This window comes from Empidonax traillii, unplaced genomic scaffold (assembly GCF_003031625.1).
Source record: "Empidonax traillii isolate 1590-97213 ecotype Southwest subspecies unplaced genomic scaffold, ASM303162v1 scaffold605:size788243, whole genome shotgun sequence".
NCBI classification, from domain to species: Eukaryota; Metazoa; Chordata; class Aves; order Passeriformes; family Tyrannidae; genus Empidonax; species Empidonax traillii.
In genome coordinates this window covers 271,350-281,091 of record NW_020955798.1, presented here as the reverse complement: position 1 = coordinate 281,091, position 9,742 = coordinate 271,350, and the positions used below count along the sequence as shown (strand labels likewise).

At 46.0% G+C, this 9,742-nt stretch overlaps 1 protein-coding gene across 2 annotated transcripts in view; it reads right to left on the bottom strand.

The window, feature by feature from the left end:
- NHS (NHS actin remodeling regulator) overlaps positions 1-9,103 on the bottom strand; it is a 260,319-nt gene extending 251,216 nt beyond the window's left edge. For both annotated transcript variants that reach the window (XM_027898564.1, XM_027898565.1), the window contains exon 1: positions 8,636-9,103. In XM_027898564.1, the coding sequence (XP_027754365.1) occupies positions 8,636-9,029 (394 nt within the window). In that variant the 5' untranslated portion in view covers positions 9,030-9,103. The remainder of the gene's footprint in view (positions 1-8,635) is intronic.
- Positions 9,104-9,742: the final 639 nt, after the last annotated feature.

Here is a 9,742-nt window from a genome sequence, read left to right as displayed (position 1 = left end):
AAAAAAAAAAAAAAAAAAAAAAAAAAAAAAAAAAAAAAAAAAAAAAAAAAAAAAAAAAAAAAAAAAAAAAAAAAAAAAAAAAAAAAAAAAAAAAAAAAAAAAAAAAAAAAAAAAAAAAAAAAAAAAAAAAAAAAAAAAAAAAAAAAAAAAAAAAAAAAAAAAAAAAAAAAAAAAAAAAAAAAAACCACACAACTTCCAGAAGGCAGGGAGAAAAGCTGTGGAGGCCTGAAGATGTTATGCATATTTATAGCACAAACACACCGCCCTATGCTCATTTGCCTTAATCACATGTACATGTTAGCAAGACTTCTCCAAACTTTCTCAGGGACTCAGTCTGAGTGGCTGTAGTTCAAAGTCCAACTGCCTTGGCAGCTAAAAAGAAAGAGAAAACCATGGCGGCTTTGTAAGAATTACAGTGATCCTATTAAAAAAAAAAAATATGTCATTCTCTGCTGGGACTTAACATGGCAGTGCCATGCAGCACTCATTGAACTGAGCAGCATTTCAAGCACACAGCTCCTGGTGTAATTAGACTACAGGCTTAATTAGGTTCCTATCACTATTGCTTTCTTCCTGCCTTCAGCCAAGAAGGTATAAGAAAAGATTGTCCAACACAGATACTGCAATTTAAAGTCTCAAGTTAAGAACACAGTGGGTGTATATCTACCATAAAATCTACCCTAAAAACATGCCAGTTGTTAAACTAAGCAGTGCATTAGAAGCAGTTAGATATAATGAGAATGTAAATGGAAAGTATTCTAGGGAGATATTTCAGCTAAAAACAGCATATACTGTATGCTATCTTTTATTTTAATCATGCTCTAAACCCTGCTTTTTTGAACTTTTTATAAATTCTGCTATCTCCCTTTGCAGTTACTTACATATTGGTATATAAATTCAAAGACGAGAAGCAATTAGGAATGAAGCGAAGACTCCCTCTCTTGATGCTAATACATCAAAGGAAGTGAAAAAAAACTTCCCCCCTCATACACACTGGGTAACACGGAGAGTTTCTGCTCTTCACAGCCTAATAGCTCAAGTAGTTCCAATCGAGAGTCTGATGTCAGCCTCCGATTACATGGAGATGCCCAGCGATTGGAAAGAGCAGCTTTTGAAAAATCGCAGCTCTCTGAGTCAGAAGACCACACAACCCTGCCACAATACTTTTAAAATGTGCCTGTTTATTACTCACATTAGCTGGACCTACTTTTTTGCCCATTTTGGACATCATAACATTACTATTAAGAGTCCCCCAAGGGTCTCTGCTTGATTTGGGTAGAACATGTCTTGGCATGTTGGCATGGTGAAAGAAATGTGTTAGACCAGGGGCTTTTTTGAACAGCCCTCGCTCCCCTGCACCCAATTTCTTTTGCTCTCTGGTTTGGAGAGAGGAAGAGCCAGGTGCTGCCTTTAAACAGCCACACCTGAGAAGTCTGCCTCTCCCAGAACAGAGAAGGAGAGGTTGGGACCGACTCATGGCAGGAAGCAGTAAGGGCCAGCTCCTCTCTTTTTTCCCCACCTTTGCACATCTCTGCCAGACTGGCCATAACCTGATCCTTGAAACTGAGCTTCAGAACAGGTAAACCTATACAACAAATTCTGATTCTGCTGATCCAAAACAGCAACTGAGCAGCACCCTTAGACTGGGTATTTATATTTGCTTCCTGCAAGTTCTTGCCTTTAGTTCAAGGACATTTGAGAACTGTGAAAGAGTTTTTTGGAAACACTCCAAGCCCTTCATCTTTCATAAAGGAAAACTACCATCTTTTATGCATTTGAATCAACAGGTGAATGACCTCCCCATGCCCTCAGCAAGTTATCAGAGTTCGTTTATTTCTTAATCTTCAGATCTCTCCTGTATCAGCAGGGAAACTTACCAAAAGTAGGAATGTCTTCATTGATTTCACTACAACATTCATTTTATGTTTCTGGATGAACATACACATTATATTATAAAGGCTTTTAAACAGAAGTACGGATTTTTAAAGGGGCTGTAGGAAGTATTTCTGTTAAACCATCAGATCCACAGTAAGTCTATGTTTCTTTATGGGCCTGATTCTATCTTGTTTGCAGTTTCATTCCTGTGTGAAAGAGATCTCATTGGCCTTAAAGGAGCTAAAACATTTCCAGCAGAATTTCTAATAAATTCACCAGAGCCCCTTGCTTGGTCCTTGAGCATGAGCTGGAAAGAAGTTCCACTAACTATTATGATATTACCCAGCTATGCAGCAGCAGTGAGGTGGGAATCAAGAACTGAATATTTTTTTGTATTGTACCTTTTAACTGGCAGGCTCTCCATATAGCAACAAAATCCCCAAACATTCAAACCCGGGACATTAGTTTAGGTACTATTTGTAAAAAGAAAATTAGGGAGCTATTAAACAGGCATTCTGAGCTACACCAGTGGAAGGTCAGGTAAATGACATTCAGCAAAACTCCAGAAGACTTACATCTGTATAACAGGGAATGGTTTCCAAGGAAAACCACTGCTGTCTGCTCTTCATCTGTTACCAGGCTAGTGAATCTACCTGAGCTCTGAGTTCTCAGAGCCTTTCCACTGAGAATCTCACTGACCTTGGCAGGACAAAAGATTTTACACTATGCTTTTTATCTGCAAAGAGGACAGGGTTTGCATTCCACAAGCTAACAGGACTGAAGGTGACAACCCCAAATTCCAAAGAATTGAATACATCTCTGCCAAAGCCACATGACAAATTCCATCCCATTACCTTCTATCACATACTAAATGCATGAGAAAAAAATACCTCAAGCCCAGGCTTTGAATGGTCCTGTTCCTGTGTAAAAGGTCCTCTATCACTTTCTGTAAACAAAGATAAGGCATCTTTATCCTAAATGACAGTACTCTAGCTAATGGTGCTCTAGCTAATGTTAAGTGAGGTGGGGATGGGATCCTTAAGTGAGCAGGTTTTTCTTCCTCTGTTCCTTTGTAGTTCTGACAGCAGTAAAGGTAAGCTGGAAAGCCAATGCTTTGGCCTCCCGCTCCTTTCAACTCTGCTGACTTACCATCAGTCCTCTGCATTTAGAAGAAGTTATGCACTGAGGAAATTCTCCAACTTTCCCACACCCACAACTTGGGTTATTTGCATTCATGGAAAAACTACAGGCAAGTGCACCAGAGAAGTGTGTTCTCGAACTCAAATGAGTACACAGTGACCAGCACAACATCAAGAAACCACACGTGGCAAGTAAAGCTTTTCTCATTTTCTAAAAGAATAAGTGAAGAGGATGTGTCGTTCCATAGGGGCACGTGCAGGACACAAAGCTGAAGGCGATGGATTACTACATCCACCGTACAACTGAGGTATTTTTGGAAGTTTTACTCTGCACCCAACAAGGATTTGCCAAGTCATATAACTTCAATGTACAAACAGAGCTCTGAATACACCCTTGTGCCCCGTGTGCCTCAGGCTACATTAGCATGTTCCTCTAAAAGTGTAATAACTACTTAGAGAGGCTCATTCACTATAAAGGACTATAATACAGACTTAGGGGAAGCTAGAAATCTGTTCTGATTTGCCCCCAGCAGTATCTAAGATATTTTTGCATAAAGGTATCCAACCCATGGAGGTCTACAGTTGTGCCTCAGCACAGCAAAAAATCCATACAATGAAAATTGCAGTTTAAATTCTCTAGGATTTCAAGAAGCTGAGATAAAATGCAACATTTATCTACTAATTTTGCACTTTTTTTCTTTTTTTCTTTCAAGATGGCACCTACTCTTAAGGTCTTATGCATCTACCTGAAGATCTCTGCAAGGATGCTCACCAACACTTAGCCTGGGATGGCCTTAAGAGGTAAGCATATTCTGAGATGGAAGCATGAAAGTTTCTTGATTCCATTTCAACAGCAATTGAGACTTCATCTCATTAAGTCAAGGAGGAGGAGATACATTATCTGACAAGCTTTGGGTCCAATATATGTTTTGTAAAAATGGTAAGATCATGGCAGAAAACACATGAAAACCTTATAATGGATCAAACATTTCCCTGCAGTGTTCAAAACCCAAACAGAAGAGCATTATATCAGTGTGGTTAAAAACAAACAAACAACCGCACTAACAAAAATGCCAAACCAAACAAAATCAAAAGAAAACCACCTAAAAAGTGCAATGAAAGAGACTAAAAGCAAGAGTGAAACTAGCCAGGCTGTTCTCAGTAACCAACTTCAATCAAACAGAATAAATTAATGCAGAGCCTAAAATGATAAAGAATCAGTACAGAACTGTCTTTTTTATCTCAATACTGACACTTCAGAAAAGAAGAAAAACCTATAGGGAGCTCACTGTAGAGATTCAAGGGCCTCTGAAGAGCAGAGTAACACAGGAGATCCCCACACTTCTAAGCAGGTGCCTCACTAACTGCTAGCACATAGGAAAATCAGGAACAGAAAAATGGAGCAAGATACAGCAGGCAACTGCTGGAAACGATACAGCTTTTAGAAAGATTGGCTACTGGTAACATGTTGATGCTTTCAGAAAATAAGCCTGGAATGTGTGGAATTCTCAGGGATGCCAGGGTGCAAAAAGGATCTCATTAGCTAGGGCTTTCAAAATCTGCTGCCCAGTCCTTGCTGATTATTCAGAAAGCAAGATGGTTTACATCATCAGTTTCTGAAAAGTACAATATTCCACTTAAACTGCCAGCTCTGTGGTCCCCTAGAATGAGAAATCATTCTTCCAAATAATGGAGGCATCAAGTCCCACGTTCAGCGCTTCTCCTACATTTCTGTACTACCAAGATAATCAAGCATCTAATAACAAAATTGGGCAGTACCATACTGCTCAGTTCTCTTGCTGGCAACAAGAAAACTCTAAGCAACACTCAGACTGACAACAATCATGTTATTCCCACATGGTTCTGCTTTAGAAGCAGACCCGAGAGCTGCTCATGATGAAAAGCAGTAAAGTACTTGGAGTGACAGAAGGGCAAAGTAGTTAGTTCAGGAGCTGAGCAAGAAAACATTTCTCACCCTTGTTTCTTTTCTGTCAGAAGGAGGGAAAAAAATTCATATTTGCAAGATGCTAGCTGGCCAGAGGCTTAAAAGAAAGATGAAAGGACAAACAGCATCTGGGGAGGCAGAGGCAAGGGACCTTGAGTTTTTGAAGATGACCTGCTTGTGACTACCCAGAATAAGTCCTTTATTGTGCCTAACAAGATTTTCCAATCCCACTTTCTGAACACTGACAAAAACAAAAGGGCAACACATAGGTAAATACCCTTACCCGTAGTTCAGCAGAGGAGTTTAAGTACTTTTCCTAATGCAAAGTATACACATTCTTGCAAATGTTCACCACTGCAACAGCAACAGAGCTGAGAATGTTAAGGTCTCATGAAAAGGACAACAGTAGCGATAAGCATTACTGGAAAAATGCCAGTTTAAATTAATTTTAATTCTTTGTTAATATTTCCTGAATCCAACAGAGATGTTTTATTTTAATACCATAATACATAATTTTCAATATAAAATACAACATTATTATACAAAAATGTATTATATGCTATTCGAGAGAGCTTCTTTCCTGCTCCACTTCCCCTCAGTATTACCTCTGTGATTGCCAAGGAAGGGCTTTCTGGGCAAGGAATGCCCCTCTAACCACTGGCTCCAGTAGCTCTGGAGATGGTATTAGCCCACTATTTCCTTTTCCTCACCCAGCCTGTGCCTTCACAATGGAATCTCAGAATCGAGCTGGCTTATGAGGCATGGAGAAAAAGGCCTTCCGCTGTCACCGCTCAGTATCTAGGACACGTCCAATAGCATTATTCTCAAATCACTGTGCTGCACTTTAAGTTGGAACATCAAGAATGTCTCATAGCGGCAAGATATCCTAGTAGTTTTAAACTCAATACTTAAAAAATGTGTGCTTGGGCTTCACTGTCATGGTGTTAACATCCCAGTACATGGTGTCTTGGCCAATGCATCCAGCAGCCCAGCCCCTCCAGACTCCTGATATACAGTAAGCTCAATGCAACCATTACAGTCATGCCATGGGTGCAGTGGTTGCATGCCTGTCACCAACTCCTTCCTTGTGGTTGTCATTCCAAACTTCCATCCAGTTTTGAATTATTCTCAGGTGTGTCATTTGGGTTGGACAGCCAAAAGACACCTCTGAGGCCATCCCATCATCCCATGTTTGCCACAGGAGATAGAAGTCGGTATGCCTAATGTGATGCAGGTTAAGTCCTGGGCAGATCTGTGACCATCCACAGTTGCTCTCTTGGTTTCAAAAAAAACAACTGGGTGCAGTAACCTGAGTGTAATACTTTCAGGAGTGAATTGTGTAGGCATCTCATGCATGAAACAAACATTAGCATAGTCTTGCTGAAAGTAATAATGAAGGAGGAGGCATCAGCCCAGGAAGGACAAAGCACACTACCATTATACACTACAGCAAGGATGGGCAGTTTTATCTGTCCCTTGGAAACAGTGAGTGGTCTAGGGGCCAAAGGGAGGCATTGCTGTAGGTGTGTGTATATGGATTTGGGGCAAGTGAGGAGGGTTTGTACAGAATGGTGCTGTTCGGCTGAGTTGAGATATTCAAATGTAGCACTATGCAAATGCAGCTCTGCTGGTCCAGCACTGGATGGGGAATGAAAGCCATCAGAGCTTTTGCTGAAGAAGGTGACTACTCATGCACGTTGGTTTGGTATTGAGACTTTCACCTTTAAAGAAATGTGGTACAGCGCCGCAAGGAGAGAAGTGATGAGGACCGGGAAATGTGCCTTCAAGCAGCTGTTTAGCTGGAGGCAAGATACACTCCTACTGGAGGATGGGTGGTGGCAAAGCCTGGCATTGTGGAGGATCCTTTGGCTGACCAGAGCTGGGGACATCTGCAGCTGTATCAGTGTCACTGTGCTGTATATAACAGGGAGAGGAAGAGCTGGCAGATGCAGGGAAGATCATGACCAAATGTCTCTCCCCTCCTAAGGAGAGAAGGATTTTAAAGAAAACAGAACACCAAAGAAACGGATTCTGCATTTATCATCACAGGGAATAAAGCCAGACTCTCTAATTAAGCAGATGACATAACTGTGCTGTAATATCAAGATTTTGCTCTGTGATTTGCAAACGAGCTGCACTTGCACAATCCAGAAAGAAAAAAGCTGTAAGGATTAAAAAGGCTAAGCTCTGCTCTCACTTACATTAGTATATACCCACAGTTACTCAGCTCAAAAGACCTACAGATGAGAATGTGATATGAGGAGTTTCATTTCCTCAGACAGTTCCCTCACTTGCTCAGCCAAGCCTCCTCACCGCAGTTTCCAATCACAGCCCAGCACTCTGCTCTGATTACACACTCATCCTGAAACCACAGAAAGCCTCTCTTGGTCTCATCTATAGTTGATGTATATTAATATATCACCAGCAAAGTCACTCTAGAGCAGCCAAGTATGTAGCTTAAATACCGTTGAATACTTAAGGCTTGATTCCGTTAATCAGTACAGCTTCATTGATCCTAGAAGAGTTACTTATATTCCATAGCACTCCAAAGGGGAGGAAATCCAGAACACATTTTTTAAATGGCACATTCATTAAAAACACCTAGAAGAGGAATAGCCTCATTTACCCCGGTGTAAACTCACTTCGTTGTACTCAGTGGAGGTACTCAGGATTTAGAGAGGTACAGTAGAAGGAAAAAAATAAGCCAAATTCCCCTTTAAAGCCATTCTTTTTCCTAAACCAGATAATAACAGGTCAGAACCGACACACCAAACTCTGCTATTCCAGACTTCCAATCCACAGTCTTACTTAACAAAAAATACATATCCACAAGTGCTTGGGAAGTATATGCATCAATGAGAGTACAAAATCATTACATTTCTGTGAACACCAGCCATATTCAGCAGAAATCAGCAGCTGTTAGGGCTACGGACGCTGTCACTGCTTTTATAGTTTGGGTGGAAAAGAAACAGGATTCAATCAGTGCCCATAACACAAGTCGCATATTGCCTTGATCTTTCTCCTTCCCCTCCTCCCTTCCCACCTCCCCCCCCTCCTCCTCCCTTTCCCGCCCGGCTCTTCAAGTCACTCTTTAACAGAAAGATGTCATTAGCTAAACTTCCTTATTTTATGGCTCCGAAAGTTGGGTAACGACGAAGCAGCTTTATTATTTCTACTTAAGACCTTAACATTTCAATCGGGAAGTCAGAGACACTTCTACGGGAAAGACATCTCCCGGGGACAGGGAACAGGCTGGCAAACGGATAAAATCCAAAGATGCCCGGGTGAGGCGGATCATCCACATTCCCATCACACCCGGCGCCCAGCAGACAGACCTCGTCCCCTTCCCCGGCCAAACCCTTGGCTGCAAAAGATGCGCCCCGAGAGCCCCGCCAGCCAGCTCCTTACGTAAGGCACAAACCACTGACATCATCCCTCCCGCCGGCATCGCCGCGGCGCCCAGCGGCGCCCACCGACCCGACCCGACCTGCGCCCGCCCGGCCCGGCCCCTTCCCACTCCTCTGCCCCGCTGAGGTTCTTTTCTCACCGACTCTGGCCCCAGACTTTGTACGGCGGTTTGCTCGGGGATGGCTTTCCCCGCCAGGTGCCCCGAGCTGTGGTACGCCCCATCCATCCCGCGGTGCGCCCCATCCATCCCGCATTCCGTGGTACTTACGCACTGCCTCCTGCTTAGGGTCGAGGCCGCGCACAGCTCCCTGGAGGCCGGCGATGCGGCCGTGCAGCGCCCGTACGCGGCGGTGGGTGCCCTGGATGTCAGCTTCGACCTCCTGGAAAAGGGTGCAGGCGTGCCGGGCCACGTCGGAGAGCTGTCGGAGGATCCGAGACAGGGCTACGTTGCTGACCGAGCAGAGGTCCAGAACCATCAGCACCGCCGCCGCTTCCCTCTCCCCGCCGCCGGCCGCATCGGTGCCCTCGCCCGCCGTCCCCGGCTCCTCCGGCGGCGGGTCCCGCGGCGGCGGCTCCGCGCCCCAGCTCTCCTCCAGCACGGAGGCGGCGGGCTGCCGCCGGCATAGCCGCTGAGGCTCCACGGTCCGCTTGGCGAAGGGCATGGCCGAGCCCTCGACCGGGGCTCTCCCGGGCTCCCGCGGGCACTGGCGGGGATCGCTGCCCTCCTCCTCCTCCTCCTCCTCCTCTTCCTCCTCTTCCTCCTCTTCCTCCTGGCCGCCGCCGCTCCTTGCCCCGCCGCCGTCACTCGCGGGCAGCCGCCGGCGGGCGGCTCATCGCCTCTCTACCACCCTGCGTGGGGCTCCTGGGCTGCGGAGCGGCCGCCGCGCCGCCGAGCATCCGCCGCTGCCGCTGCCGCTGCCGCTGCCGCCGCCGCCGCCGCGGGGAGCCGGGGCGCATCCGCGCCGCCTCTCTCGCTCGCTCTCTCGCCCGCACGCCGTCCCGCTCCGGCGGCGGGTGTGAAGGGGCGGCCCGAAAGCCCGGAGAGAGGAATCCTGCGGCCGCGAGGAGGAGCGAGCAGCCGAGCCTCCCGCCCGGGAGAGCGGCGGGGCGGGGGCGGGCGCCGGGACCGGGGCGGTGCCGAGCGGCCGCCGCCGCGGGGAGGCGCTGCGGGGCCCGGCGCGGGAGCGCCGTCCCGGGGCGCGGGCTCCGGTCGGGCTGGGAGCGCTGCGCCGGGGACGCTCTTTCTCTACGCCCCCCGGCACGGTCTGCCTCCCCTCCGGCGGGAGCACTGCTCAGGTGCGGAGAAGAAGAAGCAGAAGGAAAAGCTGTCGCCAGGGGCAAAAGGGAACCCAGGTCAGCCAAGCTCGACCACTGC